The sequence below is a fragment of the Mauremys mutica genome, chromosome 11 (assembly GCF_020497125.1).
Source record: "Mauremys mutica isolate MM-2020 ecotype Southern chromosome 11, ASM2049712v1, whole genome shotgun sequence".
NCBI lineage: Eukaryota > Metazoa > Chordata > Testudines > Geoemydidae > Mauremys > Mauremys mutica.
This window is the reverse complement of record NC_059082.1, coordinates 56,887,179-56,906,458: the sequence shown is the minus strand read 5'-3', so window position 1 is coordinate 56,906,458 and position 19,280 is coordinate 56,887,179. Positions and strand designations below refer to the sequence as shown.

General features: G+C 47.8%; 1 protein-coding gene across 4 annotated transcripts in view; it reads right to left on the bottom strand.

Annotated features, from left to right (window-relative positions):
- SEC14L5 (SEC14 like lipid binding 5) overlaps positions 1-19,280 on the bottom strand; it is a 59,829-nt gene that overhangs the window by 7,045 nt on the left and 33,504 nt on the right. For 3 of the 4 annotated variants that reach the window (XM_044979935.1, XM_044979939.1, XM_044979936.1), the window contains exons 5-15: positions 17,431-17,559; positions 16,205-16,424; positions 14,364-14,476; positions 11,957-11,986; positions 6,919-7,108; positions 6,106-6,194; positions 4,737-4,807; positions 3,807-3,978; positions 2,911-3,045; positions 1,409-1,546; positions 313-558 (exon numbers count right to left, since the gene is read on the bottom strand). In XM_044979935.1, the coding sequence (XP_044835870.1) occupies positions 313-558; positions 1,409-1,546; positions 2,911-3,045; positions 3,807-3,978; positions 4,737-4,807; positions 6,106-6,194; positions 6,919-7,108; positions 11,957-11,986; positions 14,364-14,476; positions 16,205-16,424; positions 17,431-17,559 (1,533 nt within the window). The remainder of the gene's footprint in view (positions 1-312; positions 559-1,408; positions 1,547-2,910; positions 3,046-3,806; positions 3,979-4,736; positions 4,808-6,105; positions 6,195-6,918; positions 7,109-11,956; positions 11,987-14,363; positions 14,477-16,204; positions 16,425-17,430; positions 17,560-19,280) is intronic. The other variant, XM_044979937.1, reaches the window with a different exon arrangement.

Here is a 19,280-nt window from a genome sequence, read left to right as displayed (position 1 = left end):
ATCCAGCGGGTAGTGTAGACATACCTTAAGTCAGGTACTGCCATGCTATGCACTTCCTTTGGGAGTCTAGTTCATATGCAGAGAGCTGTGAAAAGAGCCTCTATTCCCTTGCAGTGGAGGATTTCCAGTCCCCATTGTTTGGGGTATTTTTAACCATGGGATTCTGGAATTTGTTAAAGTTTTGCAGAAAAACGTCAATGAAAACTGCTACTCCCTGCTCAACAGTCACATATACCCTCCACTACCAGGTTCTGAACATTACACTGGTTCAACATAGCTGTTTAGAGGTCAAGAGGCGGCAGGACATCCAACCTGGATGCTCTCTCCTTCCCGGCACACCAGCGGAGACTCCATGCGGCTATAATCCACCCCCAGAACCCAGCTCTTATCGATTAGCTGCACGTTGTCCCCAGCAGTCGAAGCACTTGATGAAGTGGCCTCTTTGCGACTGGTCTCGGGCGCTCGCTTGGAGTGAAAGAGGCAGAACACCACATCTCCCTTCAGGATGTCAAAGTCCCACGTGATCACAGACTCACCCTCCAGGATTTCCACAATGATCTAAACAAGCAGCAAAACAAGCAGGTTTTATGGGCTTGGTCTTCAGGTGAGATCCAACATCCTCCCACCTTCCCATCGCACACAAATCTGTCCAGCTCCTGTAGTCTTAGAATCCATTACTGCTGCAATTCTCAGCTCCCCAGGGGGTCATGAGCTGATCCCAGATTTCACTGCTGTGGATCTGCTCAGCCACTTTCACCACAACCTTCTCCTGCATCAGCAGCGCCTTACAAAGTATCGTGCCAGTTCCCGTGGTACCCCTCTCAAGCACAATTGGCACCAAAGCAAAGGTTTCTGGGGCTCAACTGTGGACTGCTTTAGAACGGCTAATTGTGGGGTTCCAACCAGCTGTTGCATAGGGAAATCGAACAGCCTGAGTCAGAATGAGCCATCGTCCATGGTTAGAAATGGGTGCAAAGGATTCCTCTCCCCAACTTTGTCCTTTCTGATTACACCTGAATATTCCCAGCTCACGTTCTCTTCTCCCACAAGATCAGAGGCATGATAAATAATGGACACAAGGATATTGGTGGGGAAGCCAATGGAGTCTATTTCTCCAGAAAAAGGAGGAAGGTGCTACAGTGGGTACACGGACAAGTTACACCAGAGACTAGAGAAACTGCTTCCTGACCCTCAAATTACTGTTCTTAACTGCCACACACCTCTGAAATGCTGGCTGTGTTATCTCAGCCATCCCCTGCCGAGCACTGTGCTGCTGGAACATGTCCAGCACTTACATGCTGGGATCCCTTCACTGCTCTATCCCAGCCTTCTCAAGAACAAATCTACAGCTCAGCCCCTTGGAATCGCCTCCCTGCCTTCCCCAGAACAGCACATGGTCGGTCTGTACCTCATGGGGAGCCCCTTTAAGAACATTTGCAGAGTGGTAGATGGTTTCTGTCCATAGTCGGATGTGATCAGAGTTCTCCGGTTCTTCATCTGTTTGATAAAGTGACTTGGGGACGAGTCCACCCTCAGGGACGTTGCACTGTAAGAACCAGAGAGAGACAGACATCTGTACTGGGACTTCTACTAAACTAACATTTATGGTAATATCTAGATACCCCTAATATACCCAGTTACCTATTATGAAACATCAGATCCTCAGCTGGTGTAAAACGTCATAGCTCCATTGGCTTTACACCAGTAGGATCTGGCCCCTGCTCTTTGTGAGGGGCACATCCCATCAGTTAGGTTGGGACTCCGATTTAGAGTGTTCTTTTCTTTAAGAGACAGTGTTACAACATGTAATATTATTTGAAATTTTACCACGATGTGTCAGTGAAGAGCCCTGGCTTAATTTTAAATACTCCAAGCAGAGTCTGGAATCCAACCATTGCACCATGGTGCTAGCACCACACAGCACGAAAGGAAAAAATTGATGAGAAATAAGTGACACTCATCATTGTATTTTCAGTGTCTGAAGTGGGTGTGACCTGGTGAGCAGCATAAATGATGAAAAGTAAATTAAGGTCTTTTTCATTACTTCAATGTAATATGATTTATTGAGAAGCTTCTGGGCAACCTACCATAAGAACACAAGTGCCCACACAATATTCCATGAAGTTAACAAGGTTCAGAGAAAGTGGCTTCAATGGCTGATATCAAAAATATGAAAACAACAGTTCTAATATTTTAAAGCTCAGACTAAAGGCGCATTACCTGTAATGCATGAATTATGCATAAACCCCCCAAAAAATCAAATCGAGAGTCTTATACACATGATGTGTTGGTTTATTTTTTTTAGTCTGGTCGTGTCCCTTTAAGCATCTCCCTAATCCAATAGGCACGAAAGTAGCTAGGCCAGATATTTTTAGACCTGTGCTAATCTGGATGCCCTTTGACAACTGAAGCAGTGGAGTCATAGTTTGATGCTATGTCATGGGATTGGGACATGTTCACCAATCTCTAGCCTGTGGCTCAACCCATCCTTTCAGGTTTTTTGTTTTTTTTTAAGCAAGATGAAGACAGAGACCCAAATAACCCAAGGAAAACCACACTGACTTGAGGAAGAACTCTCGACGGCCAAGGACCAAAGTTCTGTTCTTCCATAACATTCAAGGTCAACGCAGTCATAAGAGCAGAAAGGTAAGAATATCTAAATGCATCTCCCTCATAAAAGGCTTCCTCAGCAAAATGCCACCTCTCCAAAGGTGAGCTCAGAGGCAAGGATAATCTCAGCACCCAGCATCATGGGTCCCCAGTCCGGTGTGGGCCTTCGGGCACTACCAGTCTAGAAAGGTAACTACTCCAAGGGAAGGAGTGGAAGGACTAAGGGAGTTGGGAAGGGAGAGGCCCCCAGGAAGACAGTGTACCTCAGATTCATCTTACACAAAAGTAAGGGAAACTCACCATACATTCTCCTCCAAGGAAATCTGGAATCACGTCTTTGTCCAGATAGTCTACAAGCCCTCCAGGACCCTGGTAGTTATTGCCGCTGTAGATGAGGAACTTCTGCCTGGTGTTTTCATTGATGAAGGGACTAACCTGAAATACAGGTGGACAGAAGGTGATGTTCTTATGGCATGGACCGTAATGGGAGAGGATATTGCACCACATTCCAGAAACACTCCTAGCACCATGGACTGGAGTCCACAGGGAAGTTGATGGCCCTGAACCAGAATAGGCTATACACAGAAATATTTCCATTCTCTCACAGGGTTCCCCCGCCAACCCCCACATTAGATAAAACTAGAAGTCACCTCCCCATCCTCAACACTATTCCAGAACTGCATTGGTCTTTGTCAGTTCTGTGGCCTATACACCCAGCAGGCCCTAGCCAGGGTCACATTCATTACTTTATTCTCCAGTGCTCTCTCGAGTAGGATTTAAAAGCAGTTTATCTTTGCCACTCAAACCTGTGCCAACTGCAGCCTTTTATTGGCACCACTCTTGCATATTGGTATGAGAGAGAGTCCCAAGAGCTAGCCTGTCGGTTGGTGGTAATGCAGCACAGCACCATGTGAGAGCTCAGAGTGTAGATCCCAAACTCTGGTCAGTGCTGGCAGGATGGCAGAGGCTAAAAGTGATGTGAAAGCAACATATATTGCTCTGTGGCAGTACTATGGCTAATTCCAGAGCTCTGCCAATGAGCAGTGTCTAGCTCTCCTCAGTCCAATGACAGATTGCCTGAGAGCTTTTTCCTCCGTAACCCTCCAATGATGCAGAACATTTGCAGGCCTAGAAGTTTTAGCCACTTGTGGCACTGGCCCAGTTCTCACTGTCTGTACCGTAAGGATTTCATTTACCAGAGTCCACAGCACAGGGAAAACCCGTGGTGCTCGCACGATCAGTAGCCTCCCCAGTGTCTCAGGGTAATTGTCCTCTACAACCTCAATTATCCGAAGGAGCGCCTTAACTCCAGGCCGCCACAAGTGACGCATGTTCAGCCCTTCCAAATCTACCAGACACGTCCAGGATCTGAAATGCACAGAAGAATTGGAGAGGTCCCTGCTGCGCCGCAATATCCCCATTCGTCACCAACACAGTACCTGCTCAGCCAGCACAAATAAGAGTTGCACAAAAATCTTTTATCGTACACTTTCTATTAAACCTAGGGGTGACTGGCAGTACCAGTGGAGCAACAACTACTCCCCACCATATGAGCAGCAGATGGCTGGAGTCCAAAGGTATTTTCAGTGCACAGAATGCATTCCTCCTCCCAGGGAGGGCAACGCTTCGAGGTGGTTAAGGGTGCTCAGGCCCTTGAGCGAATGGCTCTTTTAGATCCACCAAGACACAATCTGGGCACTACTGTCATGGCACTAAAGAGTTATTTTGCATTAGTTAAAAACCTGATGCTGTGTAAACGGAGCCAGAACTACAGGCTTCAAGCAGCTGGATTGGGATCAACAAGGCATCAGGTAGAAGATCCACCTGGAATGTGGCAGAAAAGCTGGACAATGTGATTGGGGACAAATAGCCTTGTTTTCCTTCATATCAAGTTGTACATTTCATCTAGTCTAAATCCAGTACATATGGTACCACAGACACCCCTGCCTTGGCTAGAGTAGGGATTGATGCAAACAAAATACTCCTGTCTGTGGCTTGGGCCTAAGAATTCCAGTTACTTATTTCAGTAAAATCCCGGATATCTTAAACACTTTCTCTGAAATGTTACTTCCACCTTGCTGGCTCACACCATACCAGGGCCTTAACACAGTTAAATGCATACTAACGTGATGGGACGGCCAAACAGATTGGTGTTTTCCTCACACCTCTTTTGTCCCTGCTCGTTAATGGACAAAACCTGAAATATATGAGAGAGAAAGAGCACGCACAGACTGTGGGTTACCTTGGCAACACACCCAAAGAAGAGCCCCCCCATCTCCTATTCCACCATGGGGGAACACTGAGGAAATCACACGAACAGGGAGCTGGAGCCAAAACAGCCTATTATGATAAAAGGGACACACCAGCCATGTTACGTGTACACAGAACAAGAAACGAGATTTCTGGAAAGGTTCTCTCTGCTGAAAAATCAGTTCTACCGAGTTTACCAGGCCTGTGTGTTGAAGACCCCAAGACCCTGTGTACCAGATTCTCAAACCCAGCTATGGGTGCTTTGCATCATTTGGGTAATGTAAGGGCCACAATCCAGCTCCAAATCACCAAAAGAGAATTGCCCTGGCATCAGAGAACTTCCTGCTGGTGCATTTGCACCATGGCTGGGCCTTGCCCCACTTTGGACTGGAGAGTACGTTGGGGGTTGGGAGGAGCTATACCGCTATGCATGCCACTAAAGACCCTACACAAGAGGAGTAATATAGAGCTGCCTGGTAGCATGGGGGCTGAGGAGGCATTCCGAAACAGGAGTCAGAACTGATTCCCCAACCATGCTCCCCTCTCTCTCCTGCACTGAGAAGAGCTCGAACGCTGGAGAGGAGACCAGCTGCTGCTCTTTGGTCAAGGTAATGGCAAAGTAAGCATGTGCTGTAGTGGGAACTGTGCCAATAGACATCAAGGTCGGGCTCTGTGCTTGAGCTGGCACGCTAAAAACAGCAGTGTAGCCAGGATAGCATGGGCAGTGACTCAGGCTAGCTACCCAAGCATGTACCTGCCTGGACCCCCTGGGTACGTATTAAAGCAGCTAATCCAAGCCATGGCTACACTGCTATTTTTGGCAAGCTGACTTGAGCAGAACTAGGTTAGGTACATCTACACGAGCTGGGAATCCATTGTAGATGCACCTTAGTGCTCATTTAGATAAACCCTAATAGCCACTGTATCAACCAGGTGCCAGGTTCCGTGATGGCCTAACTGTTGAAGATAATGAAGAATTTGCCTCCAAATTTGTATCTGGTAAGATGCGGCCAATCAGCAGGCCATATAGTGCCCCTATACTGCATGCTGAACCTTATTGCCATCAACATTTGATGAGATACACAAGGCCAACTGATATATGGTATTAGAACCAATTTCTTCATCTGCTAGTCAAGTGGATCCCTTCTTCCCATGTGGGCCTGCTGCTGTGATTTGCACGTCATCTAAATCTCTCAGAGAAACTGTAGCAGCTGAAGTTATATAGGTAATAAAAGCATCCCTTACGTGTCGCAGGAGCGACTCTTCTCCCAGGGCCTTCACCAAACCTTTTGTGTCCATCTGACCGAGGCGGAGGATGTAGAGGGGGCGGCCATCTTCAAAGCAAAGAACAAACAAAAAAGTTAGAGGGAGAACACAAGTTCTAAGCCCGCAAACGTGGGATCCTGCAAAGAACCTGGAAACTCTGCTGAAGAAAAGTAGCATTCAGATGGCCAATCTAACCGCAGCTTCTTGTTAGTAATAAATAGGCCAGGTGCCTGGGAGATGGAATAGCCTGGTGGGGGCTGTGGGGAAATGAGCTATAGATTCTCTTTTATCCATGCCACAGATCAACATTGGCCTAAGATGGTTAGGTGTCTGATGGTCTTAATCCAGTCTTCAGTGGGAAGGTGATGATATCACAACAGCCTTGCCAGCAGCTCAGAGAGAGGCTGTCGGTTGAATTGGTTGGTGTCTGACCTACTCATCTCCTTAGGGGGCAGACCCTTCCAAGAAGGGATGGGGCACTTGGGTAGGAGAAGCTTCCACTGTAAACAGAGTTGCTTACCTATAAGCGGGACATTTTCTTAAAAATTCAAAGGGAAAAAAAAATGGTGCCCAAAGCATATTCCTATCAAGGGGAGCTTTAGGCCAGCCAGATTCAGCCTCATCTGCATGTACAAAAACAAAGATTGCTTTGACAAAAATCGGTACATTCATATGTATTAGGAAATGTATCCATGCTAGGATGCTTCACCATGCTACGGTGTAACCTGCCAGCCCAGCTGTCTGCACAGAGCCATAGGTCATTGCACTGGTGGTGCAGATGCACCATCCTACCTTTGTCCTGGTAATGCCACCCTCCGGTGTAGTACTCCTCCAGCAGGGATGGGGGTCTCCAGGTCTGCAAGATGTAATCCACCTGGTACTGCTTGCGCCAGGTCAGCGACTGGCAGAGCATCTCGCGAGCCTTGTCAATGTTGAAATCGCGAGCCCTCAGGAATCGAAGGATATGCTCATCTTTGGGGATCTGAGAGACAGAGGAGATGCACTCATCCCAAAGAACTTGGACTGCACCGCTGCCAGCACTCCCCTCCCACAAACACCAATGAGATGCAAAGAAGCTTCTAGCTCCTCACAGGCATGGAGAAGGACTGAAGTTTAATTTTCTTTCCCCCTGCTATGTCCATTTGGTCTGCTCCAGCTAATTCAGGACTCTAGGGAAATGACAAACCCAGCCCCCCTCCAGAGATAGGGCCCTCCCACCTACCTGGGCCTATACATGCGATGCATATTCACTCTGGAAACACTGCAAGCCAGTGCGTTGAATAGACAGCTGGGAACTGCAGTGAACTCTGTTAGCCAGAGTCTCCCAAAACATTCCCCCACCAGCTGAGACAGACCACCTGCAAATCCTGCCCAAAAGTAACAAAGCTGCAATGTTCCTTCCCCAGAGAGCAGGGTGAGCCCAAGAGAGACAGGAAAGCCACACAACACCATGCAAAGGGTGAAAAGCATCTTTGTTCAACATGCTAGCCTACAGGAAGGCTACTGTGCTAGCCCTACGGAGACTGGTCACAGCTGGGCTGTCTATAAATAGACCACCAGACACCCTCCGAAGGCTCCCTTCAGCTGGAACACTACAGCTCACACTCTTGTGCAGGCTTTTATCTGCTGAACCTCCACCCTGGCCTTGTCCGAGTAGGTCAGTCCCTCTCCTTTGTCCATGACAGCCCACTTCATGACATTAAAGTGTAACCCCCCCCAATTATCCCCTCTCGTACCTGACCACGTGGCCCCCCACAAGCTTTCAGCTAATCACACCAGCCTCAAATGTTCGTCCACTTCTCCCACCAACACTTCTGTGCTTTGTCCCTTCTGCATGGGGCACTAGGGTGACCAGATGTCCTGATTTTATAGGGACAGTCCCAATTTTGGTGGCTTTTTCATATATAGGCACCTATTACCCCGCACCCCTGTCCTGATGTTTTACACTTGCTATCTGGTCACCCTATGGGGCACCCTCCAGGATACTTTCTGACTTCCTTCAAATCCCTTGAGATTCACTTCTACCTTGAAGCCCAAGATAAAATTGCCAGCTACTAACGGGGTAGGCAGTTGGCCAGCAGCAATGATCATTAATAAATCCCAAACAAAGCTAAATTTGACTTGAAATTGCAAGTTGTGCATACGGCTAATCTGCAACTACATCTTCCAATCTCCTCCTCGCCCCATTGCCTCAGTTTAAGCTCGTGTTGCATCTCATCTTCATTCAGACTATAAACTCTTCAAAGCGGGGCAGTCTCTTCCTATGCATTGCTACGGCATTTAGCGTAATAGGGCCATGGTCTCAGGTGGGCTGCCTGCACCATACTGTAACACAAACGATACATGTGTTCAGGGCGGAAAGCTCTCTTATCAGCTTACTGACATGCAAATGAAAATAGAAAGAAGGGCTGGAAGCAAAGCAACCAGGAATTTCAGGCCTGGAGCAATCTCAGTTACACATACCGATATGAAGCTGCAATAGACACACTTAGGGCTTGTCTACATAGTGCATTAGTCTGCACTACAAAGGTGTCAATTCTAACACGCACTCATAAGCTGCACACTAGCTGGCCTGTGTGGACCCTGCTGGCATGCACTAAAAGTTCCTTAGTGCATCTGAATGTAGTCCCGTTTCAAACAGTCCTACACAACACGCACTAGGGAACTTTTAATAGAGTCCACGTGGGCCAGATAGCGTGCAACATGCTGGTGCAAATTAGAATTTGTACCCCTCTACTGTGGACTAATGCACCATGTAGACAAGCCCTAAGAACAGATTCAGTGGAGAGAAAGCAGATAAGTTTGGAGGTAGCTTAGATGCACACCTGGGGCAAATTGTTTCTAACCAACTTTTTGCAAACATCGCATTTGTACATGTTGCCTATGAGGGGCGGGGAGGAGGAGAGGGGAGGATGGACATGTTTCCATGTCGGAGCTCAACATTTTATTTAATAAAAACGCTGGCAAGAACTTGCCTGAATCACACTAATATGGAAACAGCTGGGTTTTTTATAGCAGAGTTTGAACACACAACTTCAGTGCTGAGAGGAAGCCGCTATCCACAGGGCTACTCAGGTTGGTTCAAACTAGAGCTGTCAAGTGATTAAAAGAGTGAACCACGATTAATGGCACTGTTAAACAATAATAGAATACCATTTATATTTTGGATGTTTTCTACATTTTCAAATATATTGATTTCAATTACAATACAGAATACAGAGTGTACAGTGCTCACTTTTTTTTATTACAAATATTTGCACTGTAAAAAAAAAAAGTATTTTTCAATTCACCTAATAGAAGTACTGTAGTGCATCTCTATCATGGAAGTTGAACTTACTAATGTAGAATTATGTACAAAAAATAGCTGCATTCAAAAATAAAAATGTAAAACTTCAGAGCCTACAAGTCCAATTAGTCCTATTTCTTCTTCAGCCAATCACTCAAACAAGTTTGTTTACATTTGCAGGTGATAAAGCTGCCCGCTTCTTGTTCACAATGTTACATGAAAGTGAGAACCGGTGTTCGCATGGCACTGTTGTAGTCGGCATTGCAAGATATTTACATGCCAGATGTGCTAAAGATTAATATGTCCCTTCATGTTTCAGCCACCATTCCAGAGGACCTGCATCCATGCTGATGATGGGTTCTGCTTGATAACGACCCAAAGCAGTGTGGACCAATGCATGTTTATTTTAATCAGATGCCACCAGCAGAAGGTTGATTTTCTTTTTTGATGGTTCAGGTTCTGTAGTTCCTGCATCGGAGTGTTGCTCTTTTAAGACTTCTGAAAACATGCTCCACACCTCGTCCCTCTCAGATTTTGGAAGGCACTTCAGAGTCTATAACCTTGGGTAGAGTGCTATAGCTATCTTTTAGAAATCTCACATCGGTACCTTCTTTGCGTTTTGTCAAATCTACAGTGAAAGTGTTCTTAAAATGAACAATGTTATAGTAGTCTCGGATGATGACTCATCTAACATGAAATATATGTCAGACTGAGGGTAAAACAGAACCGGAGACATACAATTCTCCCCCAAGGAGTTCAGTCACAGATGTAAATAACTCATTTTTTTAAACGAGCATTATCAGCATGGAAGCATGTCCTCTGGAATGGTGGCTGAAGCATATGATTGTTTAGCATATCTGCCACGTAAATAACTTGCAATGCTAGCTACAAAAGTCCCATGCGAACGCCTGTTCTCATTTTATGGCGACATTATAAATAAGCAGCGGGCAACATTATCTCCCATAAATGTAAACAAACTTGTTTGTCTGAACGATTGGCTGAAAAAGGAGGAGGACTGAGTGGACTTCTAGGCTCTAAAGTTTTGCATTGTTTTGTGTTTGAGTGCAGTTACGTAGGGGAAAAAAAATCTATATTTGTAAGTTGCACTTTCAGGATAAGGAGATTGCACTACAATACTTGTATGAGGTTAATTGAAAAATACTATTTCTTTTGTTTATCATTTTTACAGTGCAAACATTTGCAATAAAAATATAAAGTGAGCACTGTACACTTTGTATTCTGTGTTGTAACTGAAATCAATATATTTGAAAATATAGAAAATATTGCTTAGCAGTGTTATTAAAACGGTGATTAATCACGATTATTTTTTTTAGTTAATAGTGTGAGTTAACTGCGATGAATTGACAACACTAGTTCAAACCCTTACAGAAATAATCAAACATAACATCCAGGGGAGCCCTTTGAGTCCCTATCAAGAGAATCCCCACACTGTGGTTATTACATAAAGTTTTGCCATTTTCAAGTGTCATGTTGCTCCAGGTTACAACAAACTCTTCATGGCTGATCACATAAATAAATCAAGTGCCGACTTACTACATAGATAAAGCAAGAGCTTACTTACTACGCCAGAGGAAAGTCTGTCAGAAAGCCTAGATATGGGCAGTGGTACAGTTCTTAATACAGCAATGCACGGGGACGAGTGAGCACTTACATTTGGGTCAGAGGCAGAGCTTTGAGAGGATGAGGTGGTATTGTTATACAGAGAATCAAGTTCAAAGGCTAAGTTAGCAGAATGGATTTTGACTCAAGGGACTGCATTTGGCTGGATGGGTGAGAGAATTCCAGAGGCAGTAATTTCCATAAGCAGGAAAATGAAGATGCTCCTGTAGTTCATTATTGGTGTACTAATACCTGTTGCTTTAACAGCAACACACAGACCATTGCTTACAGCTCTGTGTAGGAATCTGCAGTTTTTGCATCATTCACGGTCTCCAGTTCCATAGCTTGAAGGCCAGCCAGAGAAGACTTTATTCAGCAAAGCACTTGACTGCTGCTGTGGAAGGAGCAGAGAATGGACACTGCAGCTGGACAATGGGAGTGTTTCATTTAAAAACAAACATCCAAAGGGGCAAGCTCCCACGAACAGAGATCTGCAATGAGCCTCTGAAGAGGCGACAGGGACGTATTTACCCTGGAACTAAAAAAAGTCACAGTAAGAGATCAGCCGCCTCAGAGCGAGTTCAAATGGTCTAGGACAAGCCTGATAAGCTGTTTATACTTCTACAAAGCAGACAAGGAAGCAATAAATGAGGTCTGCCAGTACCATCCACTCTGCTTACAAAGGGCATGGGGAATATACAAAACCTATGAGACATGCACAAAGCTACCTACAGCTGTCACTAAGGCAGAGTCAATTTCACCCTATTAGTGGATCCAGCACAGCAAACGGCTGCCAAGAAGAGCGCATGTGTACACACACACACACACACACACACACGCACACACACGCACACGCGCGCGCGCGCACGCGCGACCATCCCTAGGGGCAACTCTTTCACATTGCTCACATGCTCCAGATTTTACCTTTTCCGGCTTCCATTCCCCAGCCTCTGACTACAAGAAAAAACAAAAACAGGCATTTACACTGTGCTTTCCAGCTCAAAACCTGGGTCCTGACCCATCACAAATGTGGCTCCCCGTCACTCTCTCAGCGAAGGGTGGCTCGGGCAGGCTGTCTGACAGCTGGCACATTAGATACAGGAGTCAATGCGGTTTTGCTGGATGGACTGCAGAAGACGTGTCAAGCCAAAGCAGTTACCCTAGCCCCGCTCCCAGCTGTAAAGCAGCATGCACAGAAGCCAGCTGTAGCACTGTACGTGAACTCTGTTTTCTTTTGGAAGGTCAGGCGAAATCTCTTTGCCAGGTCTCCCTGCCTCTCAGAAGTGCTTACCAATGGAGCAGGCAGTCATTACCTCAGATGCCTTGTTCAACCCCACCTAACCACCACAGCTCTGCACACTCCCCCTTCTCCCCTGCTCTGGTCATGGGCTGTGAGTGTTAGTTAATCAGGGTAAGGGAATGAGAAGGAGAGCGGGTTGGAGCCTATCTGGGGACCTTCAGGAAGGCCTCGCTTTTTGTTCCCCACCCACCCTCATAACCTATCTTGTAGGCCTCATGGGACTATTGGCTGCGAGTGAGGCAGGACAAAACGGGCAGCTCTGTTCACAGCTCAGTCCTACTCCTAAGGAGCCAAATCAAAGGCTGCAGTTAGTAATGAGGCTCCCCTGCCTCCCTGCTCCCCAGGAACACAGCACACTATTTTCCAGCCCCCTAAATCCCCAGTAAGGATGGGAGGGGAGGGACCCAAAACCGGAGTAATAAGATTTGAACGTCTCCCTCCACTCTTGCATTTCACAGTGCTGAGCCTGGACGTCAGTTCTGCTGGCACAAGGTTTATTTGGGTTTGTGCGTTAGACCCGACCAGGGACTCAGCACTGCTAACATCAAGCAGTCAGGCACAATTCCTCCACGCAAGCGTTTGACACTGCACAGCACAGCCCTGGCTGGGCATCTCCATCCAGAAATGCCAGCAGGCTTTGTTCTTCTGGGCATGTCTGGAAGGGGAGAATACAAACCATGCACCCTCCCCAGCCTTTCAACCCACAGCCATCGGTAGTGTCCCACTAAACACAAGGCTGAATTCTTCCCCAGAGTAACAGTGCTCTAATCAATGGAGGAGTGGCAGGGATACATTTGTCTCACAATCTCCAATACGGCCTGTGGGAGCCAAACGCAACCCGGGATCAGCACCCAACTGCTGTGGTCAACTCTGGCGGCACTTGCAAATCATTCTACTCTGACCCCCACCAGGTAGTTACTCTTCGGTTCGAGTGTGATCTATTCCCACGAGTTCAGACAGATACACCCTGCCCCTCAATATGGAAGTTTCTGCATCAAGTTTGAAATATAGAATTTTCATAAAAAATAGATTTAAACAAAATTCCTCCCCAAATTAAAGCAGCCTCTAGGCAAGTTGGCTTATGAAGCCCACCTGGAAAAGGACTAGATAAAAGATAGGTGTTATCACCCACCACTCTAGTGAGCAACGTCTGCCAAAAGCCTTGGGACGTGTGTAGGTTTTCAACTGATCCACACAGTGTGACTAGCAGGTTCTCTCACCCTACCCCACAGACACAGCAAGCTAGACTTTGAAGGGAAGCAGGACCACTTGATAAATACTACAAGGGGTCGACTTAAACCACAGAGAAATCACACATTTTTCATGGGTTGGTCACAGCATAAATATCAAATTTCGTAGCTATATTATACATCCACGAAATTTGCTATTTATGCCGTGACCAACCCACAAAAAATTTTCTCCACCGCGTTTCTCAAACTGGGGGCCCTGATTCAAAAGGGTCACCTGGGACACCTGGCATTGGCCACTGACAGAATACAGGATACTGGGCTAGATGGACCTTTGGTCTGACCAAGTATGGCCATTCTTATGTTCTTAAGGGGGTCACAAGCCTATTAGGAGGTCACAGTATTGTCACCCTTACTTCTCCACTGCTGCTGGCAGTGGCACTGCCTGAAGCTGGGAGAGCAGCAGCTGCTTCCCAGGCACCCAGCTCTGAAGGCAGCACCACCAGCAGCAGAGAAGAAAGGATGGCATGGTATTCTGTACTGCCGCTGGCAGCAGCAATAAGATTCACCTAAAGCTTATCAGGAAATAGCTGTCTTAACACAGCACTCCACAATCAATTAAGCCTCAGCACATGTGAGTTATTCATGGTCCTATTTTTATATGGGGAAACCGAGGCACCGAGCAGTCATTTGCCCTAGACCACACTGCCAATCAGCAGCAGAGCTGGGGTTAGAACCCAGGGGTTCCTGGATCCTAGTTACATAATCAAGCCGCTAAGCAAAGCTGCCTCCGAGAGGCCATCAGTTCTCTGGAGATCTCCCTTCTTGTCTCCAGGCTGCCTACCTTGCCTTTGTGCATTTCCTGCAGCCACTGACGGAGTCGGATCAGGCAGCTTTCCTGCATAGGAGTCAGCTGCCCCAGGTACCGTTCAATGTACTCAGCGTCCAGTTTGTCAGCTGGAGAGGGAAGAAAACAGCAACTCAGGGGAAAAGTCACCCTAGTATAAGTGGAGGATCTGGGGAATTGTACAGTTATTGCCATACACTAACACACACACGCAATTTCCACTGGGAATTTTCAAACACTCTCGGCCTCCTTCATCAACAATCTGCCTGGCTTTTGTCTGGGAAGAGCTGGAGAGCATCCCAAGGAGTCCATGGGAGATATTTTGATTACAATTAGGGCGTGGGGACTGAGTCAGTAATTCTGGATGTCTAGGGCATCACAGCAGGGTAGGCCACCCGGTACTCAATGGTGCCAATATGCCTTCTAATTCCTGCCTCCATCCCAAAGCTGCCCTGATCTCTGGCTGAGTTTTTCAAAGGTGCTTCAGGGAGATAGGCACCCACCTCCTGAGATTTCAATGGGTTCTGGGCACCTACCTATCTTGGGCTCTTTTGGAAATCCCACTCCACTATATTCCTACAGCAAGAGGGGACAGCGGCCAGTCTGGAAGCTGCTGAAATGCTATTCCATGGATAGCCACCAGGGGGAAAGAGTGAATAACTTTAGTGGCTCCTTTCAGTATACAAGGGTGGCCTTTGCCATGAGGATTGTCCTGTGCGGTTAGTGCAGCGCAGGGTCCCTCCAGGGCATAGAGACAAAGGACAAGAGGATCACATCTGCCAGCATGGGGCATTCCAGGCAGATGTGCAGCCGGAGGCGATTGTGTACAGGGACCATGGTACCAAGAGTAGCGGCACAGGCCTGCAGCTGTGCTGGAGGCATGTGGAGACAGAAGGGAGAGGAGAGCAGAGGGAATATTTCTGACCCTGGATACAATAGGCGACAGTATCGCACAACAGGGATCACGTGCCTAGAAAACACGCTGCTGCCCCTCAGTCCTACAGGAGAAATGAGCCTTCCTAAGTGCACCCTCACCGCAGATCATAGGCACCATCTCTGTGGGTGCTCCGGGGCTGGAGCACCCACGGAAAAAATAGTGGGTGCTCAGCACCCTCCAGCTACAGCTGATCGGGGGTGCCCCCACCAAACAGCTGATCAGGGGTTCGGGGAGGGGACAGAGTGAGCATTGACCATCCCTGGGGAAAACTAAGTCAGCAGCTATGCCACAGATCCAGCCAACCTGGGGAGCAGACACACAACAGAATAGAAAGAGGGCAGCTGGGAGAGCCATACAAAGCTGGCAGTTCAAGAACAGAGATATGTGAAGAAAAGGAAGCCAATAATCCCCCCTGCTCTTCACACGGCTGCTAAGTAGAGTTCTCCACTTCTATAGCACCTTTCATCTCAAAGCACTTTACCAATATTAATTGTGCCTTCGAGCTTCATTAGCCAGTGGGTAAGTATTCAAACCATTTTATAGATGGGTAAACTAAGGTATAGAGAAGCTACATGACCAAGGAACAGAACCCAGGAGTCCCAGATCTGTTTCTTGCTCTAGCTGCACTAATAGAGCAGCTGTTCTCGAAGTTCCTGGAGACATACCCCAACTGCAAGGGCCAGGGATCCTGAGTTAAAGCTCCCAATGTTGCAGGTGTCACTGCAATGCTACAATGACCTCTCACTTCCTTCTGCTTAGGCAGACACTTTCACACTGGGTTGGAGCCTTTTCCTACAAATCAGGCTGCAGGAGCTTCAAGAGTTAAGTGGCAGAAAAATCCCAATGTGAGACCCAGAAGGTCTCCACTGCTAACCTTCACCGCTGCCTGGGGATAACATACCATCAGGGCTAGCCGTCTCTGCAGCAGGGTAGGAGCTGCCTGGCTGCTCTTTGGTAGTTCCATGCATGCAGGACTCTGCTGGCACAATACCAGGGTTGTGTCCCACAGCCAGGGCCCTCTTTTCCTTCTGTCTGCTCACTGGTGGAGGCGTCCATCGGGGGATGAAGGTGATGCCCTGGGAGATCAGCTCCTTCAGGTAATGCTCGATCACCTCCTTGCCCTGGAAGTGAAGGCTTGCATTAGAGAGAGAAACCCTGTGGGAAAGGATTTCTAATGCTCTGAGAGATCAGTGTCCCAGCCGTAAGCAGGAAGGGGGAGTTTCCCTAGCCCAGGGAAGAAGGAGCACATTCCTGTGTTCAATGGCCCCGTGCAGCAGCATTAGAGCAAGGCAGAAGGGAGCAGAATGGACCGTGTGGGGAATGTTTTATTGGCATGTGAAAGGCACTCTCTAGATAAGAGAAAACATGCTGTTACTCAGGAGAACGCCTGAGGTAAGAACAGGTTTGGGTTCAGGAGAGGGGAAAAAACAAGGTCAGTCAGCCCTACATATCTCACCTGTTTGCTGCACTGCTCCCCTGCGACCCTAAACCCAGGGAAAAGGTCGTCAAATCAAACTAACATCTCCCCCAAGACAACACCATTGCACTGCCCCGATCCTGTCAGAGTGGAATCTTTAGTGGAATTAAACTAGCAGACACCCAGGGCTCGTCCTTCCTGCGTGTGTATTCAGGAAGGAGGCTTCCTGTGTGGGGACACTGGTCAGGGAGTGACTCCAGGGAGCCTGGACTGCACATGGAACGTAGCCCTCACCCAGAATAATTCCTTTACAACCTCTGCATGGAGATATCCAAATGAACAGACTGTTTTGCTTGTTGGATAGCGGCTTAATCTCCGCTCTCTACCACTGAGACTCAGAGACCCAGGGCAGGGCCCAGATGCTCCTTAAAGCTGCATTCTCTCTCTGCTGAGGATGAAACTCAGGCAACAGCGAGGCGAAGGGACTTATTCAAGGCAACGGCACAGGGGAGAGTTGGTCACAGAACCTAGGTCTCCTGCTGATTCCCACTCTCTTGATCTACCCATTAGAGAACACTGCATCTCATGACCCTTCGCGCTCACTGCCATGGCAACCTTGGACCTGAGCAGCCATTTTATTTCCCCACTTCTAATGGGCTGTGGACACTTGAGCTGCACTTCTCGGAGCTAGGGGGAAAGCCAGCTCTCACCCGCTTGATGTTGGCAGTGTACTGCTTCATGGCAATTTTCTCCACCGTGTTTTCAAAGCCAAAGAACGACTTGATGTCAAGAGACGCAGACTGTTCAAAGCACGTCCATTCTTCATTCTCAGGGTGAACCTAAACTCAGACAGAGACAGGCCTGGGGTCACACAGCGCAGAGCAGACCAAGGCTGCCAGCCTTCACTCCCGGCAGTAATGGGGCTATTTACTCTCCCAGGCTGCAGACCAGGGGGCTTCCTGCAGGATGTAGTGATCTGATTAATCAGGACTGCGACGCTCAGTCTGACAGCAGCGTTAGGACACATCTGTTAGGATGGGATTCTCCCCACCCAAGGAAATCAAGACTAAACCTGCCTCTGCTGCTTGGCTCCCCAAATGGTAATGGCAGGAGCAGAAGAGCATTACAACAGTGCCAAGAGCATTTAATCAAAGCCATAGTGCTAGACGCAGTATGTGCATGTAGCAAGAGATGGTCACTGAAGCAAACCCACAGCCAAACCAGGGCTGCTCGCTCAGCTGCCCGTCCAGCAGAGCCTGCAGTGACTCAGCCTTCAGGCACGCGGCAGCAGCTTGTCCCTGAGCAGAGACTGGGTCATTTGAGCCTGGGGTCATCTATTTCCCCAAGCCAGACAGAGCTGTTGATCTGTCTATGCAACAGTACTGCCTGGCCAGGAACCCTCCTGCTGCCTCGCAGCGTAACACACTCTCCAGCCTGCTCTTGATCCTGTTCCTGCCCCAGCCTTGCCTGAGCCTGGTTCCGGGTCTTGTCCTTGAACTACTCCAACCTCACTTCAGCCCTTGAGCCTTCTGACCCTCAGACTCTGACTATCCAGCTTCAGACTTTGGCCTGCACCTGGACTCTAGCTATGGTACTGACCTGGCTTGTCCCTGGACTCTGATCTCTGTTCTAGCACTACCCTCAGCCCAGCCCTGACCCTACAGCCGGCTTTGACCTCCACTTCAACTGCTAGGCCTGATTACCAGGAGGAAGCACCTGACAGTCATTGCCACTGCCCCAAACAGTTCACAAGCTAAATAGATAAGACAGAGTGAAGTAAGGGGGGAATTATCCTCCCTTGTTGGACAGATGGGAAACGGGTACCCAGAAATTAAATGACTCACCCTAAGTTGCCCAGGAAGCCTGTGGCAGAGCTAGGAACTAAATCCAGGTCTCTCGAGTCTCAGGCACTACCTTAACCACAGAACTTCCTTCCTCTCTAGGCAGTCTCCCTACATTCTTTTCCTCAAGGAAAACACCCACATAGCTCTTACCTCTATCCCTTGTGAAGGAGTCTGCCTTTCCCCTTGTGTTACTGTTTTAGCCCAGTAACAGAGTACCAAAAAAAACCAACAACAAAAAAACACCACCCCACGCACACAGAGACTGGTAAAGAACAGAGTCCCCATAGGGATTATAGGCAGCAGCCAGAGAAAGATTGTATTTCTCCAAGGAACATGGGTGAGGTTGAAATATGAGAAAAACCTGTTTCCTGTACACTCCCACAATTAAGAGGAAATGGGCAAAAGTAGACAGCAGGAGCATCTCAAGGATGCAAACAAGTAGTCCCTCCCTTCCAGAAAGCAGACATATCTTGGAAACCCAGCAGTTAACCTTCCATCCAGAGTGGTTCAAGACCCACAGGTAACACATTGTGGTCAAAGAGATCCTAGTAGCATGAAATTTGGCACTGATGCATGCGCACACACACAGCATCACTGCTGGGCTCACCGAGCAGCATCTCAACACAGTCAGCAGCTGAGATAGACCCACAGTGACAGCAAAGGAAAAACCTGATCCATTATCATTTCCATGACCACACACCACACAAATGTCCCAT